Below are 24,300 nucleotides of genomic sequence, written 5' to 3' on the forward strand. Positions count from 1 at the left end.
AATCAGTTTAATATAACAAAGCAGGTTTGCCCTGAGTAAAGAATTAAACACTTCAATAGTGAGAACAAATCATCAAAGACATTAATATAATAATACTATGCATGCATATTAATAATGGATGCATTCATGCAGTATATGGTTATATCTCTGACATAAACCAAAAAATCAGTTTTCCATTTTGTGTGCATCAAAATATAAAAACCCTTCTACCCTTCTCACCAGGTCTTCAATAGCAATCTGTTATTTCAGTTTTAAATCAATTCCATCACATGTTTAAGTGTAAATGTTAATCCTTGTGCCTCTAACAGTAACAACCTTACGTATAAATGAAAATTAAAGTCCCAGTATGCCGTAACATTGAACACAAATGCTTTGACTCAAAAAGCACAACATTCACAATCACCTGTCATTCTAATTATTTACAATTAGCAGATAACAAGTAAACCTGGACACTAGAATATTTACAATTAGCAAATCAACAAAAGTGCAATGATTATATTACAATCTCAGACAATGTTATAGAACAAACCATGTTTTTAAATCACACCATTCACACACAACAACATTAAAATACTGTTATGTTTTGCTCAAGTATGCCATTTAATCTCTTTAGCAGCCTTTTTAAACCATATAAATAAACGTCCTTTAAAGTCATACCAGTCATATCAACTGTTTTCTTTGCATATTAAAGGGACTCCACTGAGGTTTAAAAGCCTAAAAACATAACATTTGAATTTCTTACATAAAATGAGCTGGGGCACTTTAAACAGAAATATATGCAAAGATAGTTAAAAAATATACTTTGAAATAAATTGAAAATGGTATTTTTATGCTTTTCTTAGCCCGATCTGAGTGAAAAGTGTTTAAACGCTTTTCATTTTGGGTCATTTTTTACAATTTGAATGATTATTCTGGAAAAAGGAAGTGCGCAAATGATCTGAAATTTTACACAAAGATCAGTGTTCTATACCTACATGAAATGGTACATTTATTTGAAAAAAATATTTTCAGTCCCATCATGTCAAAAAACCTCAATGGAGTCCCTTTAAACAGGCAAACATTTCTTCAAATATACGGAACCTTAAATATAATAATATGTGGATCATCCCCGAAGACGTATGTATAATTACTTTAAAAAATATTACCAAACAGATCCCATGTGATTCTATATATGTCATGCTATTTAGGACACCATGCATCTTGAATAAATGTTACTGATCACAATAAATTGCATGCTCCATCACCAACCTATCTTATAGGAGCACTAATTTATACATCTTTGCTCTGTATTATCTTTATGACATATCATAACATTCTGTTTCAAGAACAATGATTTCTGTGGATTTTTTTTAATGCTCACTGGATTCTGTTTTTATATGATGATCAGTGATACAAATGGCATACCAAAGGGAGTTAACTCATTATTTTCTTGATACATACCACAATATCCATGCTGACAAGAAGAAAAATAAATCAACAAAAATTACAATGGAAATAAAGTGAATCTTTGCAAAATTTGGATGTTACTGTATAGCGGAGGTCTTTGCTGCTAATATTAAATTCTAGCACGAGCATGGTACAATAATGAAAGGTATTTTATCATGGTAATATGCAGATTTGACTGCTGATTCTGATGAACAAATACGTTTTCCTTTTATTGCTATGAACTATATCAAATAGGTAATATAGTATACAAGTTAATTTCAGCAAATTGTTTTCACTGTACAGTATATGGTAGGAAATCTCTCATTGTGTTAAGTGATAACAAAGCAGGTGCTTCAAATAAAATATTCTAATACAAGTCAAAAAAGTGGCTCACAAATGTTAATTAGCATTCAAATTATAATTGATAACTGTCTATACATGTACAATAGTATTTCTGAATATCAAAAATATTATTTAAGAGGCTCTATGCAAAAATTGTTGTAATTAGTGTACAACAATTTGTCACCATTAGCCATGTTATTTTGAAATAATTGAGCCGCGTCATGACAAAACCAACATAATGGGTTTGCGACCAGCATAAATCCAGACTAGCCTGCGCATCCGCACAGTCTGATCAGGATCCATGCTGTTCGCTTACCAACCCCATTACATGTAGAGTAACTGATAGCAACAGCATGGATCCTGATCAGACTGCGCAGACTGGTCTGGATCCATGCTGGTCGCAAATGCACTATATTGGTTTTGTCGTGACGCGGCTCATATATATTTTAAACCAATCAATCAATACAAATATCTGTAAACAAGAAAGTTCTTAAAGTATTATTATCAAAACTGTTAAATATAGCAGTGCAGGAGATCTAAAGCTTTCCTTCTAGCCATTTGTATCCCATACTGATTATGAAAAATAAAGAGTCTTAATATTTACAAGTATTAATGCTAGAATATAGCAATACTCTCTTTCATGAGTAACAATTTTTTCTTCAGAATGAAAAGTTAAAAGCATAAGTTCTTGGACCTCAGTTTATAATATAATCTAGAAGACTTTAAGAAATTTTAGTAGCAGGGGGTCAAACTCAACAACAGTCTTTTAACTTTAAAACAACCCTCATGCTGATAAAAAATATCAAGGTTTTAAAAGGGACATTACTAAACTGACACAGGGAAAATTCAAGGTTTTAAAAGGATCATTATTTATCTGACACATGTAAAAATCATGGTTTTAAAAGGATCATTATTTATCTGACACATGTAAAAATCATGGTTTTAAAAGGATCATTATTTATCTGACACATGTAAAAATCATGGTTTTAAAAGGATCATTATTTATCTGACACATGTAAAAATCATGGTTTTAAAAGGATCATTATTTATCTGACACATGTAAAAATCATGGTTTTAAAAGGATCATTATTTATCTGACACATGTAAAAATCATGGTTTTAAAAGGAGCATTATTTATCAGACACATGAAAAATCAAGGTTTTAAAAGGATCATTATTTATCTGACACATGTAAACATCAAGGTTTTAAAAGGAGCATTATTTATCTGACACATGTAAAAATCAAGGTTTTAAAAGGAGCATTATTTATCTGACACATGTAAAAATCAAGGTTTTAAAAGGAGCATTATTTATCAGACACATGAAAAATCAAGGTTTTAAAAGGATCATTACTAAACTGAAAATGGAATACAAGGTTTTAAAAGGATCATTATTTAAAAGGATCATTATCAGATTTTAAAAGGGGCATCACTTATTGACACATGAAAAACAAAGGATTAAAAAAAACTATGATAAATAAAACTTTTGTTTAGGACCACAAAGTGTTGCTACAGACCAAACATCTAAGCTCTAGAGAAAGGTTTTTAAAGTCTGTGTGATATAATAGTCAATCTAATAAGTGACCCGGGGGAGGGGCATGATTCAGACAACCATTGTCCAAATCCACCACGCAATGCTAAATGCCAATTGTTTCACATAAAAAGATTAAAATGCCTTTTCCTATACAAGTCTAAATAAACTAAGAGACCCCTGGGGTGGGCCCAAATAATTTTTAGCTTTATGCATCATAATGGAACCATTTTATCACATTGGTACAAGATCAACTAAGGATTATTCTTGTGAAGTTTGGTAAAAATCAACATTTAAGATGAGGAGATGCTGTTTAATAAATGCTCAGTTGATAAAAGCTCATGTTTCAACACTTTGTGCTCAGGTGAGCTGAAAGAAATGCCTTTGCAAGATCTCCCTTTTTTATATATATTTATTTGCATTCTTTTAGTGAAGTGGATACAAAATGTCTGTCTGTATACATGTATTTGCTGACTTCATTTGTTGAAAATTAAATTTCTTTATTAACTTCTGAGTATTATTTTTAAGAGAACTATCTGAACTTCAGACAAATATTTAAATTACATTAAATAAACTTTTCTTTAATCTATCTGTCTAGACATAAGAGTATTGTAAACATCAGAAGCCAGGATTATTAGCTTGTTACAAGTTGTATCAGTTGTTTGATAAACTCTGATTTCAAACCTTAATTTACACTTCTTTTGATTCTGCATCTTTTATTATGTAAACATTATTTACAGAATTGTGTCTCCTACATTTCAAGGATATTTCAGATAATATTATTTCTAAAGAAACTTGCTGATAATATCATTGTAAACTAAAACTTTTTTTTTCAAAGACTAAAACTGATAATTAATAAATTTGATATATCATCCATTAATTCTATGCAAATTTTTTATTCAATTGAAACTCTTACAATAATAGTATTAACTTCAGAGGGAGAAATCTAAGCCCCTAAAGATAATTACAGTATTAAGTAAACAGTGTTAATCTCACGGTGCATATCCATATCGGTACCCTCTTTGCGAAATCTGCTGAAACGGTACCCTCTCTGAACATGCACAGGTCATTCTCTGCTAAAAACAAACCAGCGACGGATACCAATCCAGTAAAATTTCATTGTAATAAGGAAAGGAGGTATGTCACGTAGAAAAGATGTATACCATGGAACACTAGGATGTTTTATTTATGTGCTGATTTGTCATGTGCCCGATTTTTATGTACTGCAACTTCACAATAAGCTACAAAAAATCGACATGTCTTGCTTCGCCCATCACCTCGACATATTTTTCGGGCTGAAATGAACCTATGGCTTGATTATATATGCATCAAACATATTTAATATGTTCATTTACATATCATCTTCGGACAAATGGCAGTATATTGTCAAAAATAAATATAAGATTCATAAAAACACCCTACTTTCGGTTTTGCAGCGGCACGGGCTACCTCTCTTCATTTGAATTTTTATATCACAGGTACCCTCTCATTATTGAACACATAGGAACCCTCAAATCACGACATATACTTTTATTTGCGTTATCCGTTAAGTGTGTATGTAATACTTTTTACTTTTATGTAAATATTACATACTTAACGATTAACGCAAATAAAAGCATATGTCGTGCTTTGAGGGTACCCATGTGTTAAAAAATGAGAGGGTACCTGTAATATAAAAATTCAAATGAAGAGAGGTAGCCCGTGCCGCTGCAAAACCGAAAGTAGGGTGTTTTTATGAATTTTACATTTATTTTTGACAATATACTGCCATTTGTCCGAAGATGATATGTATATGAACATATTAAATATGTTTGATGCATATATAATCAAGCCATAGGTTCATTTCAGCCCGAAAAATATGTCGAGGTGATGGGCGAAGCAAGACATGTCGATTTTTTGTAGCTTATTGTTAAGTTGCAGTACATGAAAATCGGGGACATGACAAATCAGCACATCAATTAAACATCCTAGTGTTCCGTGGTATACATCTTTTCTACGTTACATACCTCCTTTCCTTATTACAATGAAATTTTACTGGATTGGTATCCATCGCTGGTTTGTTTTTAGCAGAGAATGACCTGTGCATGTTCAGAGAGGGTACCGTTTCAGCAGATTTCGCAAAGAGGGTACCGATATGGATATGCACCGTGAATCTTGTAGATTGTTCATTTTTACAGTCAAGTAATTTTATAATTGACTGAAAGTGAAATTGAAAATACTGACAAATAGTGACAAATTATGGCCATATATGGCCTTAAAAAGTGGCTCTCAATACAATATGATTTAAATAAAAGGTGGTTTTAAACACCAATTCATGGAAATAACAAAACTTATTAAGCACAAAAAAATATATATATATATATAACTGCCTATGAAGAAAATTAATTTCAGATAGTGCACAACTATCAAGTACATGTGTAACTGACATTTCAAACTTAAACTTTTATCTAAAGCATTTTTTATCATGATAAAAATTTATTTGGGAAAATTAAGATTACACACTTGGTTTGATTTAATCATCACGACTAAAAGGCTCCTTTCACTAAAAACAGAGACAACATAATTTCAGAAAAAAAGTTATACCGAAGGAAAATTGGCTAGTAAAGTATAAAATAGGATGCATGTTATGAAAGAGAATAGCTAAAGTAATTATTCTACACATTACATTTCTAATTCTAGTTTCCATCGAATAAATAAAAAACAAGATTGCATTTGAGAAAAATGCTATGCCACCGCATTAATACCGAAGCTCTAGGCCTTTTGGGTCTTTACAAGAAGGTAGTTTAAATTTTTGAAGCCTTGTACCTAATTTCAGACAATAAGATTTTTTTATTTTTTACTATATGTATATATTGAAAATCAATGACCCCCGGGGCCGGGGCAATTTTGACCCCAGGGCTATAATTTTAACAATCTTGCTAGAGGTTCACTACACAATGTTTCATGCAAAATATCTAACCTCTAGCATTTGTCAATTGCTAGAAGAAATTTTTTTAAAGTTTTTACTATAAGTTTTTACTATATACATATAGTGAAAATCAATGACCCCCGGGGCAGGGCCGATTTTGACCCCAGGGCTATAATTTGAACAATCTCGGTAGAGGTCTACCACACAATGCCTTATGCAAAATATTTAAGCTCTAGGCTATTTGGGTCTTTACAAGAAGGTATTTTAGGTTTTTACTATATGTACATATAGTGAAAATCAATGACCCCGGGGAAGGGCCGATTTTGACCCTAGGGCTATAATTTGAACAATCTTGGTAGAGGTCTTATGCAAAATATCTAAGCTCTAGGCCTTTTGGGTCTTTACAAGAAGATTTTTTAATTTTATTCTTATAATTCCTTTTGGTTGCCATGGCAACCAGATTTCTGCATGGAATGAAATTCTTTGAACAACTTTGGAAGCCCTTCACCCAAAGATCAATCCTGCCAAGTTTGGTTGAAATTGGACTAGTGGTTTTTCACAAGAAGATTTTTTAAGTTCACTATATAATCTATATAACACACAAACATACATACAAACAGGTGAATCGCTATATGCCACCGCATCGCAGATGCTGCGGTGGCATAAAAAGAAGTAGTTGTCAAAATCAAATTAAAATGTACAAATAACGATTATATCAAAATTCATATAAAAATAGTGATGCAAATTAAGGAGACCTAGATGACTATTCTTAATTATAAGTGTACTGATATTTAAAGTATTTAAATAATTTAAGCGTTGGTTCAAATACGCATCATGTTTCTTTATTTGGAAATTGTTTTTCTTTCTATTAAAATGTATTTTTGGAATTACAATTATACTTGGAATAAAGTTTGAAATAATAATGAAATAAAATCTTTGTAATACTAGCTGATTTTTGATTGGCTTCCTTAACTCAGGTGTGCAGTAAGTAAGAGCTAAAGATATTTACATAATGCTCCCTGTCCCCTGGAAACAAGTTGACAACCGCAATACCAAACAGTCGTCCCCAGGTGGCGCCGATAACTAACGATGGTATGAAAACACCACTGGATACACTCAGACCGTACGTCCATACAGCCAGGAAGAAAAATACAACAACAAATATCACCAGCGTTAAAGCACTAAATGAACCTGGAAAAATAAAACATTATTTTCACTATGATACCTCTATAATTATGATAATTATACTGAGAAGGCAGATATATTTTTTATATCAAAGTACTCAATTTTTGTGCTGAAAAAGTTATTTGAAATAAATTGATACATGTATATAAATAATTCAATGCAGTTTGTAATTTGATTCAAACAATTGTTATTTGATTCAAACAAAGATTTCCTCTGTTATAAAACAATAGTACAGTACAATAAATATACAGTTCAAGCATTGATCTGGGGAAACGAATCTCTCATAAAGAACAACTTGTGTCTGACAGTGCAGACGCTATAGCAGAAATGTTTACAAATTAAAATGATAAAAACTTGGAACTTTAATTCTTGAGAGAAACTTTATGCCAGGGAGGAAAAACTTAAAACCAGACAAAGAAGTGTAACTATGTTTTATCACTTTTCAAATTTTAAATAAACAAAAAACAAGAATGCCATGGTGGCTCCAGATTGCTCTCATGAGATTCATTGCTAGAAATAAACACATTTCTTAAATGCACAAGTTGGTAATTAAATAGAATTAAAAAAAAATGTCAAAATCTTAACTCTGGGCATTGTAGATTTTTTTTTCACAAGATTTAATTGTATTTACTCTATCAAAACTAAGTGACCACGGGGCCAATTCTTATCTTAGTGCATGCTCTACGAAATTTTTGTAGAAGATTACAAGGTTATGCTACATAGCTGTAGGCACTGTAATTTTCAACAAAAAGAGTTTAGAATGTGTTTTCCTGTAGAAACTAATTGACCCGAAAGGCAGGTCCAAATTTTAATGCAGGAGTATTGTTTAAACAGCTTTTGTAGAGGTCAACAAGATAATGCATCATGTTAAATAGCTATAGTTCTGATATTATAGTTTAAGAGAAGGCGATTTTATGATTTTGTCATGATGTTTACAATATTATAAGTCTATATGAAGTGACCCCCTGCAGTTGATCAGTGGAAAACAGGTGACCTATAGGTGATATCAGTGTTAGATATGTTGTCATCAGTTCACTCAATAATTTGTCTAAATAAACTACCAATCAATCACCAACGACTGTGTAACTAGGGTGTAAAATAAGTGACCATATTTGACCCCAGGGCATGATTTATACACCCTCTTCTATTAGTCATCTAGACAATGCCACATGCAAAATATCTAAGAACTGGGCAATTTAGTTTCACACAAGGACACTCAAATGTATTTTTTTTTACAAGTCTATATAAATCAAGTGACCTCCAGATGTTGTGGATAATGAAAGACAATGAACAACCGACATATTGCCATAACAAAATCTCATTTCTGAGCACATAATGCACAGGTGAGCTAAAAAGCTACAATTGTCTGAAATTTACTGGCACAAGTCCTACTACTTTTAACCTAAACAATTTATTGAAGTGCAATACCTTCACTCTGCCTTCTCTTGATACATCACATAATTTGTTTTATGATACAGTTTATTGCAGGAATAAATATATGCAAGACAAAAAATACAGATGGAAATATTTTATTGTGGTTGATAGACCTTTGAAGTATCAGAGGTAATAAAATGGCAGAACTCTTGCAATAAATGTAAAGAATACAGTATGACTAGACTGTTGACTGCACTTTCTCAGTAAAGTGATATCAAAATACTTTTAAATTTACAATGTACTGTATTCCTAGAAATGTTCGCGGATACAATATTTCATGTTTCACAACGTCGCGTTTTCGCCGAGACAAATTTTCGCGGATTTGTGTAGTCACCACAAATTCCGCGAATACTAAGTCGCTACTGTCTAAATTACAGTTTTTGGAGACTACATTTTTGGTGTATGACCTTGCCTGTTGGGTACTTTAATTCTTTCACTTTTTTTTTTGACAAGTCGCGCCTAAAGCGCTACATTACTCGATACCTTTTTTATCATTTGACTAGTCAAACACGGACAGTTATTCAGTGAACACTTTTTACTTATTTCCTTACCTTTTTCACTATCTGATTAAGTAAGATTTAGTCAGACCAGTTAGCTTTTCTTTTCATTTAAATCAAAACTGACTTTATCTTCAAAATGTCGATATGTTATTGTTTTCACAGTATCGGACTGTACATCGCTTTCATTATAACAACAAAACAGCTGTATATAACATAATGTAGCACTTGATCGCTATTGTACTGTTAACAAAGGATTACATTTTCTTCAAGCAAAAAATAATCAAAGTCATTCAATGTACGCAAACTGTAAATGCTTTTGTATACGCCGTAACTAGCAAATAGTCAATAAGCATAATTACTAATAATTGACATTTTTTTCAGGGTTCAAATTGGTATCTGTAACATACATACATAATTCTTTACACATTTCTATAGAACCTGTGTTAATATGTTTTTTGTGTAAGTAGATTATAATAAATATTCTGCATGTTTATGTTTTTATTTGGTTGAAGCTAGAAATGTTCGCGACTTTGTTATATGTGACATTTTCGCGGCTATAAAGATTCGCGGAATCATGCCTACTGCGAAAAAGCGCTAACTTAAATTGCGCGAAATCTTTTCTAGGAATATAGTATTGAAAATGAAAATTTTAATCAAAAGAAGGGGATATTTGTGAAAGAAATTAAATGTTAGGAGATAACTTCAAAATTAACATTATCAAAATAATATTAATTAAATCAAATCCAAGTGGACTGCAATGAAGATTTTCCAACCATCATATAATAATAATACACTAAATTCTAAGAATATAAGTGCAAAACTTAACTGTTTACTCTCTTAGATTGTCATTTCCACACTGAACTGACCAAGACTTAATGTTAATAACTGACTCAGCCACTATTGCATTAAATGAAATAATCATTAGTAAAGCTATGTTACATATGTATTAATAGTAAAAGTAAACCAGCAATCTTACCAAATGGATCATGTAACAAAGCCTTGAGGCAACCTTCAGGGGTAGCTAGGAATATTGTTGATAAGGAATGTCTTTCACCCTCAGGACAATGCATCTAAAATGATGTATAAATCTTTAATGTATGAATTTATAAAGTACAAACATTGTAGATTAAAATCTCCAAACAGAAAGGGAAATCTGTAATTTCATAGTCGATAAACTGTTATATAAGATCTTAGAATAATTGTTTATTGCCTTAAGAAAAGACACCTCTGATTTATTTTGGTGAGGATATTTAAATCGTGTAAAAAGGTGAGTGATTTTATTTATATTTTGTCTAACTAAAATTAACCTTTTACGACACATGTAATGGACCAAACCAAGGTTGTTTATATGATGGAACTTTCATCATTAGGGATTAGCACTCAGGTTCCCCCAGTTTCATACTACATTTAAAACTAGCTTTCATCATACATGGTTTCACTAGTAACCCTAGTCTAATTTACATTAAACTATGAACACTACAGCTTTTTTTATAAGGTGTTTATTGGTTCATTTAAAAATTGGATCTACATTTACAGTGAAACTATGTTGTTTTTATTGTAAGCAATTTTCTGGTACAAAAGTTTATTCTATATATATCCTGTGAAACTCTACAGCTTTTATCATACAATGTTAACTGGTACATGAATAAACTCTATATTTACCTGTGAAACTATGGAACTTTCATCATAAGGTGTTTTACTGGTACATGAATAAACTCTATATTTACCTGTTTAACTATGGAACTTTCATCATAAGGTGTTTTACTGGTACATGAATAAACTCTATATTTACCAGAGAAACTATGGAACTTTCATCATAAGGTGTTTTATTTGTACATGAATAAACTCTATAATTACCAGAGAAACTATGGAACTTTAATCATAAGGTGTTTTATTGGTGCATGAATAAACTCTATAATTACCAGAGAAACTATGGAACTTTCATCATAAGGTGTTTTATTGGTGCATGAATAAACTCTATAATTACCAGAGAAACTATGGAACTTTAATCATAAGGTGTTTTATTGGTGCATGAATAAACTCAATATTTACCAGAGAAACTATGGAACTTTAATCATAAGGTGTTTTATTGGTACATGAATAAACTCTATAATTACCAGAGAAACTTTGGAACTTTAATCATAAGGTGTTTTATTGGTGCATGAATAAACTCTATATTTACCTCTGAAACTATGGAACTTTCGTCATATGATGTTTTTTATTGGTACATGAATAAACTCTATAATTACCTGAGAAACTATGGAACTTTCATCATAAGGTGTTTTATTGGTACATGAATTTATTCTATATTTACCTGTTTAACGATGGAACTTTCATCATAAGATGTTTTATTGGTACATGAATTTACTCTATATTTACCTGTGAAACTATGGAACTTTCATCATAAGGTGTTTTATTGGTACATGAATTTATTCTATATTTACCTGTGAAACTATGGAACTTTCATCATAAGGTGTTTTATTGGTACATGAATTTATTCTATATTTACCTGTGAAACTATGGAACTTTCATCATAAGGTGTTTTATTTGTACATGAATTTACTCAATATTTACACGTGAAACTTAGAAATTTCATCATAAGATGTTTTACTGGTACATGAATAAACTCTATATTTACCTGTAAAACTATGGAACTTTCATCATAAGATGTTTTATTGGTACATGAATAAACTCTATATTTACCTGTAAAACTATGGAGCTTTCATCATAAGGTGTTTTATTGGTACATGAATTTACTCTATATTTACCTGTGAAACTATGGAACTTTCATCATAAGATGTTTTATTGGTGCATGAATAAACTCTATATTTACCAGTGTTTTGTTTGTTTGTTTCATCATTTTACGCCTTTTCCCAACAGTATTTCAGTCATATAGGCGGGTAGTTCTAACCATCGTTCCTGGAGAGTTACACCAGTACAAGACTACCTTCCTCCGTGCTAAACTACCAAAGCATCTCCCGGGGATCGAACACACGCCAGAGAGGTAACTGGATTAGAAGTCATCGACTCTAACCCCTCGACCACGGAGGCGGTATATTTACCAGTGAAACTATGGAACTTTCATCATAAGATTTTTTATTGGTGCATGAATAAACTCTATATTTACCTGTGAAACTATGGAACTTTCATCATAAGGTGTTTTATTGGTGCATGAATTTACTCTATATTTACCTGTGAAACTATGGAACTTTCATCATAAGATGTTTTATTGGTACATGAATTTACTCTATATTTACCTGTGAAACTATGGAACTTTCATCATAAGGTGTTTTATTGGTGCATGAATAAACTCTATATTTACCTGTAAAACTATGGAACTTTCATCATAAGGTGTTTTATTGGTACATGAATTTACTCTATATTTACCTGTGAAACTATGGAACTTTCATCATAAGGTATTTTATTGGTACATGAATTTACTCTATATTTACCTGTGAAACTATGGAACTTTCATCATAAGGTGTTTTATTGGTACATGAGTTGATACTGATGATCATAAGAAAAGATGCAAGTCCTGTCACAGCAGCTACAAGACCTGCTTCTGCAACCTTCAACCATTTCAGTTTGATATATCTAGCAAAAATATAATTTGTTATTTTTATATAAAGCAATTAGGACCATAGTTATATAGAGATAGCCTGACGCTGGCTTAATATTTATATTGCAAGTTATTGCTGTCTGTTTATGTAGAATAAGCACTACATGAGTCATATGAAACTGTTGCTTAAAAATATTCTTATAATGGTATCAACCATTCATTATTCAATGTACTGAAAGATATATACCAATAGAAACAAATAATTGAATAAGTGTCAATACCTTCCTGATTGTCTGAAGCCCCCAATATATAGTTTGTGATAACTATTGTGATTAACATCATCAAGATAAACATTTCAGTGGTTGTAAAATGTACATTCCAATATTTAAACATGTAAATATTTAAAGACAATTCATAGTACTTTCTACATTTTAAAGTAAGCAACACCTGGGGAATTCCAGTTTGAATGCTCATGCGCAATAATTTATTCCAGGTAAGTCAGTACCTAAACACAAGTCCATCTGTACCTTAGCACCTCAAGTACGGTACACAGAACAGTATTTAAACATTTTTATATGTAGAAAAGCTAGATAATGCACTGATCAATATCTAAACATATATCAATCTGTAATTGTGCATTACAAAGTCCTGATCAAGAAATGAACATTTGAAGTATTAAAAAGACATATAACCTACCTATATCTAAACACAGTCAATTTGTAGTTGAGCACAACAAAAGCAGCACCAATAAGACCACCTGTAATACACAAGTCAACATGTTTTCAAACTGTCTTAGTTATGTTGTGTGTTGTTTTTTTTTTCCATTATTGAACTTAGATACACTATATACTGTTTTATAAAATTCGTTCAGAACAAAATAACAGGGACATCTTATTTCTCTCATCAATAGTTCATGTTGTAAACCAGTCTAACATATTTTTGATTTAAAAAAATATATTACATCTCTTTGTCATTTCTTATAATTTATAATTATTTAATACAGTCAACTATCGTTATCTCGACATCGCTTTTCTCGATATTTCGTTATCTCGATGAAATTTTGAAAGTCCCGATTTTCTTCCTTCTTTATCTATATTGAAAGTATTTGTTTATCTCGATATTTTTATTTCGATATTTTCAGTATCTCGATGTAAAATTTCAGCCCCAACAGTTATTTTCACACTATATCCTTTGTTTATCTCGACTTTGATAGTTTTCCTTTGCAGACGTGGTGAAAAACCCACAAACTAGAACGATAATTGCTCAATAGTGCTTGTCATAATGATGATTATGTTTATAACAGGTTTAGCAGCTTTTATAAAAGTTAATTATTTAGCGTGTTGTATTTGACTTATGCTACAAAATGAGTGAATTTTACGTTCTTTTATAAATATTCGAACACTGTATTCAATTCATTTATGACTTTAAATGTAAATGAATAAGTGAAAGTATAGAAACGCTATTGTTGCATCATTGTTTCCTAACATCATCACCAAATTAATCAGCGGTCGACAATCGAGAAGAGCCCGACAACTAACTCGGGAGGATATCTGGATCAACCACTCTGAAAACAATGTTTTTCACTATATTGGCGTATTACTGAGTAAACCTCACTATGTGTTTTTATCACAGACACCTGTATTTCCGCTGGTAAACATCTGCTAATGTTACTTTGTTAAATATTGACTAGGCCTATGAAAACAAAACATAGCGATATCATAGTTTTTTTTGACATAAGGTATGCACATATATTTTGTAAAAATAAGTTTCTGCCTTATTCAAACCCTAATATGTTTATCTCGACATTTCGTTATCTCGATATTTTTTGGACGGTCCCGATAACTTCAAGATAACAAGAGTCGACTGTAAATTCAATAAATGTAAATGCTTTCAATATACATTTTTTTTTTGCGTAGATTTAAGTCATTAATCAAATCATTACATAGAAATCTTCTTACCAACCACAGCCATCACTAGGAATACAGGAATCTCTATCAAGTCAAACTTTAAATTCTAAAATATAACAGAAAACTTCCATTCAAATATGATAATACAAGACAAAATTTGATAAAAACTGAACTGATGAAGGAAATCAATATTCTTTTACTTAAGGAAATCCTGAATTTACAACATAACAAGAAAAGCATTGATGCAAAGCATCAAAGGGCGTCCAAGCAAGAAATGCAGCAAGTGAAGATGAACTAGTACACATATGATGACAAGATATTCTTATAAACTACCAGAAATGTATACCACTTATGAATGAGCGGACGAAAGACATTGTTCATTATGAACTTTGATTGGCATGCTAGAGATTAGAATATTACTTGTTATTTCTTTATGATCGTGGTTATTAATAGCAACGGATATACATGTATGCAATCATTTATAATCCATATGTGTCACGCATGATCAACACGTACCACACATTTGTCCCTTATTATGTACATGTTATCGCTATTAGCGAAGACCCCTTAAGGTATCTGTTCACACTTTAAGTTAGTAAAAATATGACACTGGTTATATTACCATGTTGATCATGTTGAGCATAATTGTTTATTATACAATAATTGTAATATCTATTAATTTTAATTTAAAAAAATACAAATTTTATGAATATTGTTTTCTTTTTTGTGTTTATGTGTGCTATTTTAATACTGAGTTTTTACTACTCTTTTTTATTAAAATTGTAAAATAAATTTTAAGAATTCAATTGTCATATTGACCGACGATTATAAGTCAAAGCTTAACTGGAAAAAGTCAGTAAATTATGGTTTATCTTTCAATATATAAAATATTGTTTATTCTTAAACCATGTACATGTACATTGTATTTTTCTTTATCATTTTTTAAATTATCGATCAATTGAATAATTCATAAAATCTAATTTGTAACTTTGAATAATTCCTCGGCATCTTTACTAAACACGGATAAACAAATTGAATAATTAAATAAATGTTTCAAAGTTGATAATGTCATTTTTGATACCATAAAAAATGTACCTTTTTCTCAATTATTGTACATATCACGGATTTATATTACATATAAAATCCGTGTACATATTTATTTGTTTTTATCTCATATAGATAAAATGAAACATGCTATTGTTGTTTTTTTTCTAATTGTAACGATATCAAACATCTACTCCAAAACCGGGAGAGACCGGACAATAAACGTGTGGTACTATTCGCCGGTCACTAGTAATCCTGGTCAAAATAGACCGGGAGAGACCGGCATTTACCGATAGGAGTGATAAAAAGATATATCTATAAATAGGTTTTTGGAATATTTAGGTCAACAACTGATCATTCTAGGATACATGTACAACAATAACATAACCATGACATGATAACCGATCTGTGTACTACAAAATATAAATAAAAAACCCCGAAGAGCGCGATTTATTGACGGAAAAGGTTATTTCATTTGTAAATGTTTGCATTGCGAAAATTCATTGTAACATATCGCGACATTTCATTCTTATTTAATAATCAAGCACCCTCATACCGATCGGAATTTTCGGCTTTTATTATGACCGACTAAAAGGCTCGAGAAGTTGCTGTCGCCCTTTCACAAAATCTGATCTCATTCCATAAGAGCGCCGCGCTTCGGCGCGGACGCCAATAAATAAACTTTTTTTGGTAGGGTTTAAGTCTCATGAACACAGTAGAGGTAATATGGCAACTTTCCAGCTTTACTGGTGGAGGACAACCTCAGGTTTCCCTCCGTGCTTTATTTCAGGCACAAGCAGACACCGTTAACTAGCTGGATAACTTCCTCACATGAAAGAATTCAAGGTCTCTTGTGCGGTCTGAACAAACAAAGGTGAGAGGTAAGTGGCTCACAATACACTTACACATATGGGATTAAAAAAGAAAAACTTAAATAGTAAAGGTTTGGAAGTATTCATACTCTACTTTCTGTACTGCAAGCTTTTCATAGATTGTATTGAAACTTAAAAAAAAGGTTTTGGAAGAATTGATCCTCCCTACTTTCATGGTAAAATTATAAATCACTCTGCTCACTATGTAGATTGTTTTTCATTGTACTTTAAAGTAGATTGTTTTTCATTGTACTTTAAAGTTACACTGATACACTGTATTTAACTTTAATGAGTTGAGGCCTGTCAGCTTTGTTTGTGATGGATGACTTCAGGATTCCCACCTATTCATTATTTTATCCAGTACCTTAGTAAAACCATAGATCTTTCATTCACAAAATCTACAGCTTTCTTTCACAAGAGAATTCTGGCAGAGTTTCATCATCTTCAGTATTAAAGTTTTATAATTAACAGTGAATGTTTAAATGTAATCTTCCCTGTAAGGTGCAGATATTATTTCTACCAATATTATTTAATATCCTCGGCTTTTAATGTTTGAATGATACCTACACTATTATTATAAATCTGAAGACATTCTGTAACGTAACCAGATAGCTTTCTCACATGACTGACTTAAACATGTTTAACTGGATTCATTCATACAGGGGTGATTTAAAGTCAGTTACTTGAACAATGCATATACAGAATTCAACACCACTGCTATATAATACATGAATTTATAGAAGTCATTAATCACTTACTGGGAAGACATTAAATCTAACAAGACCAGGAGCTGACAGCTGGTTCGGGGTTCCATGAAATGCACTGAGCAAAAAATTGGTGAAGAAACAAGCTATCATCGCAGCAAAAAACTGAAAAAAAAAGATAAACATATTGATATTATTATGCCTATATTTCATGTTAATTGTATAAACTTGAAATAAACATATAAACATAGAAATTTTGTTACATCAAATGTTTTGGCTCAGGATATTGTTTGAATTACTCTGGTTTAGTAAGAACAACAGATTCATTAGTCAACCAAAACCTTCATCCACAACACAGGAGTTACACAACTCTTCATTAAAGGGATACTCAGGCAAAATAATGACAAAAATATTAAAATGATCTTATGTACTCAAATCACGCTAAAATGACATTTTTAAAGTCCCAGTATGAATTTCTGTATAAATTTCATATATTTTGGGTTTGAAGCGAAAATATATCTATATATATATTAAACTAAATTTACCAGAATCACCGAATAGCTTTAAAACAAGTCATGTGACTTGAACAATCCTGGAAGTTACATTAACAGATATTGTGAATATTGTATGATAGAAACAAGTCATAGTCAATCATTTGATATGTTCTTTAACGTTTCCAGAGTTTACTGTGACAACTGTTGTGTAATCGTAACGCTCTAACCTGACCCACGCGGGTCAAGTTAGGAAACCGCCAATTTATTTTTTATATGGAGAAAAGTTTTGTTCCTTTGACTGTCTAATGTATTTATTTTGAGGACATTAACAAAATAATGAATGAAAAATTCCAAACTAAGAAATTAAAATTTTGCCTGTGTCTCCCTTTAAGTACACAAGAAAAGTCATAGCCTATATCTAAGCTTCACACACATGATCAAATAAAAGATGCACAGCTTCACCATTTGGATTGCTATTAAGTTTTCATGACTTTGCTCAATAACTGCTGACATATTCCCCCAATTTTACATTTGCTGCAGGAAATCAATCAATATAAAAGTACTAAAAAGTACAACAATCTCAATTCTATTAGATAGCTTACTAGATTATGTAATTAAATAGATAACTACAATTGATTGTATAAAAAGTAAAACCTTGAAGCCATGATTGAAAATTCAAAGCACAATTTTGAATGTTTTGCATCATTATTTCAAGGTTTTTGCCATTATGTGAATTCATGTTTTGTAAATAATCGTCTATGATGTCTTCAAATTTTCATTTTCAATCAATCACTAACTGCAACTCAAAACTGAAATAATATTGTTTTTTATATAATTAATGGGAGACTAGTTATTTGGCAAAAAAATTGAACGAGATTTGCCTTTTAAGCATATTGAACAGTAAATAAGAATATTTTTTAAAGTTTTGGTGTTATATCTCACTAACACTGTATAAAAAATCATAAGACAATATTCTAGTTTTATAAGAGGAAGACCTCAGGCACCCTTCATTATTTCAGGCTTGAACGGCACCAAAGTAGAACCAACACATTCAGGATAAGCTAGCTGGATAGCTTCCTCACATGAAAGAATCCAGAGTCCCTGGCAAGCTTTGAACCCACAGCAGAGAGGGGCAAATCGTTTGAAATAATCAACCATTGTTTGTGCTATTAAAATTTGCCTTTCTTGTTCATATTTCAGACCTATTATGCTCAGAATTGTACTCTTTTTTTATTTCTCGAAAGCTTTTCACTTTTGGTTTCCTGTTATTGTTCCCAAAATGTTACTACAGTAAAAACTCTGAAAACCGGACCCTCTCCGGACTGGACCAAAAGTCCGGTTTTCAAAGGATTCCGGTTTTCAGAGGTTTTATACTTTAATTGATAAGTATGATGTGTTTGAACTATGACTTTGTTCAAACATTTTGTATTTACTTAATAACACTTTTGTCTAAGTCATATTTTAATTTCTTTTAGCAATAAATGTCTTAAGTAATTTTATTATGCAAATTCAGAAAATCAGAAACTAAAACAACACATTGTCTAAAATATATCTTTTTAATTGGCTTTTGAAATATGTAATTAATCGAATAAAGTATTACTATTATTGCATATAATAAATATCCAAAACAAATATCAAAATATTTAGCAAAGCAGGAATCATTTTACAAAAATTTCCCAATTCTTTTAGACATTTTATATTTAAAAAACAACACAACACATTAAAAATGGAAGACGGACAAAACCCCACCAGTTAAAACCCCACCACTCAAAATTTTATAGAGTGGACAAAACCCCACCACTAAATTTTATAGAGTGGACATAACCCCACCACTAAATTTTACAGAGTGGACAAAACCCCACCACTTACCAATTATTGGGCAACATTTGATGAATTAAAATATATATAATATACAGTACACATTTTCACATTTTATTTTTTAATTTCAATATAACATTTGTGTAATATAAGAGATTATACAAATAATTTACAAACTGTTAAATCAACATCAAAGAGTAAAAAAAATATTTAGAAAAATCATACCTATACAGGGAAAGGCACAATTTTAATGAAAGAGCAATAATTTAATTGCCAATAAAAAATTAGTACACACTAACAAGTTTTTTCACACCTGCATAGATAAAAAAAGGTGATAATTAACTGGTCATTGAACATGTCACCTGATAAGATTATGTTTTAATATACATTAAAATACACACAAAGTTGACACTTAAAATTGCTGTCCGGTTTTCAGAGGATTTTTTATGCATGTTTAGCATTAGATGCCATAGAAAATCGTCCGGTTTTCGGAATTCAGAGGATTTTTTTTCAATGAACATATAAGGAGAAAATACGGGACTTTTGAAATGGTCCGGTTTTCAGAGGATTCCGGTTTTCAGAGTTTTTACTGTAGTAAGTTTTTTTTGATTTTTTTTAAAAATGGACAGTTTAACCATCTTTTGCTTCTGTTGCCCTTTGGCAATTAGTACAGTTATAGTGATTAAGTTTTTTGTATGAAAGTCAAAATACCGGTTTGTTTACATTTTGATACATTTACTACAGATTATTTCACAATCACTGCTTCTTTCTTCAGGTGATATTCATCTAACATGCCCTAAAACCATTTTTGAAATGTTAGAAACCTGACATGTGCCCTTTCTAAAGATTGAAAAATTTATTCTTATTTTTGAGGCATAATGTGCCAAATTTTAATAGCAATAACAATGTACTATTTTCATATTGTATTCTAGAATAAACCATACATGTGAACTTTTTTCGATGATCAAGTGGGAGATTTTTCTTCAAAAAGAGGGAGTTTTTAGAATTTACAATAATCAAAGAAGAAAGTTTGGATATCAAAAAGAGGGAGATTTCTAATACCCCTTACTTTAAAAAAATCTTTGAAAATATGGCTGCAGAAAGTGTGAGTCTCCCGCTAAAAGTGGGAGAGTTCACATGTATGAATAAACTCACCACTCTCCAGGTCAATGACTGACTCCAGAAACTAGCAGCTTCCTCCACAGAGAACAGGGTACCACCTACTGGTGCCCCAAATGCTGCAGACACACCTGATGCAGCGCCACCTGACACAAAATCTCGGATTTCATGATCATCTCGAAAACCTGAATATATCTGTAACACAAGTCAAATATTGTTATCTTAAATTTCTTTCAAATTTATTACACTTTACAAATTGTAATTGTAAATGAATTCCCTTATAATGGTTGTTAAAATCATATAAAATTGTACTTTTTTTTTTATTTCTTTAAATAAATAGACATATCTTTCAGGAATAATACATTCTTAAAATAGTACAAAAAATTATTGATTAAAATATTTTCCTGAACTCTTGTTATCATGTATGATGTGTAAGCATTTTTTTAATCAAGATCAAGTATTTTGAGACTTCTCTAACTTGTAAGTATAGATGATTTAAGGTAATATTATATAAACAAGAGGGCTATGATGGCCCTAGATCGCTCACCTGACTTATCAAACTCATCCAAACAATTACCTAGACAAGCATTCTGACCAAGTCTCATGACAGGTGAGTCAAAAATGTGACCACTACAGTGTTAACAAGGATTATCCATATTTGAGCAGTGCGACCTAGTTTTTTACCCAGGTGACACATATTCAAACTTGACCTAGAAATCATCAAAACAAACTTTTAGACCAATTTCCAGGATACTTGGATCAAAACAGTAGCAACTAGAGTGTTAACAAGATTTTTCTATTTTTAGCTCCGGTGACCTAGTTTCACATGTGATTTCGAACTCCTCCAAGCAATTACCTAGACAAGCATCCTGACCAAGTTTGATGATAATTGAGTTGAAAATGTGACCACTAGAATGTTAGAATGAACAGAATATTTGGATCACAACAGTTAAGAGGGTTAACAAGATTTTTCTATTTTTAGCTCCTGTGACCTAGTTTTCATCCGAGATGACCCATGTTTGATTTATTCCCAGCAATGACCTAAAAGACAAGTTTCCTGACCAAGTTTGATGACAATTGAGTCAAAATTGTGACCACTAGAGTGTTAACAAGGTTTTTCTATTTTTAGCTCCTGTGACCTAGTTTTTCATCCGAGCTGACCCATGTTCAAACTCATCCGAGCTATCACCTAGACAAGCATTTTTGACCAAGTTTGATGATGATTGATGCAAAAAATGTGACCGCTAGGTGTTAACAAGGTTTTTCTATTTTTTAGCTCCGGTGACCTAGTTTCTCATCCGAGATGACCCATGTTCGAACTCATCCGAGCTATCAACTAGATAAGCATTCCTGACCAAGTTTGATGATGATTGAGGCAAAATTGTGACCTCTAGAGTGTTAACAATGGTTTTTCTATTTTTAGCTCTGGTGACCTAGTTTTTCATCCGAGATGACCCATGTTCGAACTCATCCGAGCTTTCACTAGACAAGCATCTTGACCAAGTTTGATGATGACTGATGCAAAAATGTGACTGCTAGAGTGTTAACAAGTTTTTTTCTATTTTTAGCTCCGGTGACCTACTTTTTCATCCGAGATGACCCATGTTCGAACTCATCTCAGCTATCAACTAGATAAGCATCCTGACCAAAGTTTGATGATGATTGATGCAAAAAATGTGACCAACTAGAGTGTTAACAAGGTTTTTCTATTTTAGCTCGGTGACCTACTTTTTCATCCGAGATGACCCATGTTCGAACTCATCCGAGCTATCAACTAGACAAACATCCTGACCAAGTTTGATGATGATTGATGCAAAAATGTGACCGCTAGAGTGTTAACAAGGTTTTTCTATTTTTAGCTCCGGTGACCTACTTTTTCATCCGAGATGACCCATGTTAGAACTCATCCGAGCTATCACCTAGACAAACATCCTGACCAAGTTTGATGATGATTGAGGCAAAAATGTGACCTCTAGAGTGTTAACAAGGTTTTTCTATTTTTAGCTCTTGTGACCTAGTTTCTCATCCGAGATGACCCATGTTCGAACTCATCCGAGCTATCAACTAGATAAGCATCCTGACCAAGTTTGATGATGATTGAGGCAAAAATGTGACCGCTAGAGTGTTAACAACTAAATGTGAACGGACGACGGACGGACAACGGACGACGGACAATCATCGATCCTAAAAGCTCACCCTGAGCATGCTCAGGTGAGCTAAAAATGATAAAAATGACCTCGTCTTCAAAGACAACTCTTGAAAAAAGCATGTTAATGGTCACTCAAATATTTATCTTTTACGTATTGTGCTATCAATATAAAGACATGTGTTTTAAGTAAATACCTATAATACTCAAGAAAATATATAAAATATATCTTATATGGACTTGACCATTTTTCAGTCTGGGCAAATTTTTACCATTCATTATTCTAAGGGAAATTTCAAAACATTTTCTGACTAAATAGTGAACAGTGCAGACCATGGTCAGATGAAATGGGTAAAATCTGTTTCCACCAGCCGACTAAGAATTAGATTTAATGACATATTGAGTATATTCTATTTTTGGATTAGTTGCGGTAAAAATGTAAATGTAAGAACATAAAAACTTACTGATGCTCGTTTTTTCCTGCACAATAATCTAACCCTGCCTTTAGCTAGTGCAGCAGCAATAATACTTCCTGAGTGAGCCATAGGTCCTTCCTGTAATAAAACATTATCTACATATTATACTGTATGACAATATCTGAGGTATGTCTAGATAGCATATATCTAAATTATACAAATTTTGTTGTTTTTTATTCATTTCTGAAATACAAGCCTGCTAAAATATAGCATTCAAACCTATTCATGAAAGAACTTTTGAGTTTACACATGACAGCATAGAAACATTAGAAATATATACGGTATAGTTTTCTTTCAAGAATAAAAAGAGTTTTCAGGGCAACAGCTAGTCTACTGATTAGGAAAATAATCTTTGTAAATCAAGAAAGGCCATAAGATGCTATTTTAATGTTTGCTTACACTCTATAATCATGGTCAACATAATAAGATTTTGAAAAACCTAATACAATGTATAATCTTTACTGTCAAAGCTAAGTTAAAAGGAAAGAAATTCTGGGGATTTTAACAGTTGTCTTCTTAGAATTATATACTTAAATAATTAAGTTTACATTGTATGAGATAATCATGTAAAAACATACCTTCCCACAGGCAAGACCTCCAAGAATAGACATAACAACACCTCCAACCTTTGCAACAAAACATTCTAGTGTGAGCAATCCTGGAATTTTGACCCCATTCAAATATGATTTTATATATGGTACACCACTACCAGCAGCTAATGGCTGAAAAAATAAAATATGACCTCATAAAAACCAGCATTCATTTAACATATCACATACATTATCTATGATATTAGTTATATATAGTTTGCTGACAGGATATATGGGAGAAATTATAA

General features: G+C 31.6%; 1 protein-coding gene across 1 annotated transcript in view; it reads right to left on the reverse strand.

Moving 5' to 3' along the window:
• Positions 1-24,300, reverse strand: part of LOC132760239 (H(+)/Cl(-) exchange transporter 7-like) — a 94,432-nt gene that overhangs the window by 18,001 nt on the left and 52,131 nt on the right. Inside the window, exons 8-16 of the mRNA XM_060752177.1 lie at positions 24,041-24,184; positions 23,451-23,540; positions 20,877-21,035; positions 17,464-17,574; positions 14,841-14,895; positions 13,579-13,639; positions 12,776-12,917; positions 10,300-10,393; positions 7,214-7,395 (exon numbers count right to left, since the gene is read on the reverse strand). Of these exons, the coding sequence (XP_060608160.1) occupies positions 7,214-7,395; positions 10,300-10,393; positions 12,776-12,917; positions 13,579-13,639; positions 14,841-14,895; positions 17,464-17,574; positions 20,877-21,035; positions 23,451-23,540; positions 24,041-24,184 (1,038 nt within the window). The remainder of the gene's footprint in view (positions 1-7,213; positions 7,396-10,299; positions 10,394-12,775; positions 12,918-13,578; positions 13,640-14,840; positions 14,896-17,463; positions 17,575-20,876; positions 21,036-23,450; positions 23,541-24,040; positions 24,185-24,300) is intronic.

Source organism: Ruditapes philippinarum, unplaced genomic scaffold (assembly GCF_026571515.1).
Source record: "Ruditapes philippinarum isolate M1 unplaced genomic scaffold, ASM2657151v2 ctg2196_1_1_1_1, whole genome shotgun sequence".
Taxonomy (NCBI): Eukaryota; Metazoa; Mollusca; class Bivalvia; order Venerida; family Veneridae; genus Ruditapes; species Ruditapes philippinarum.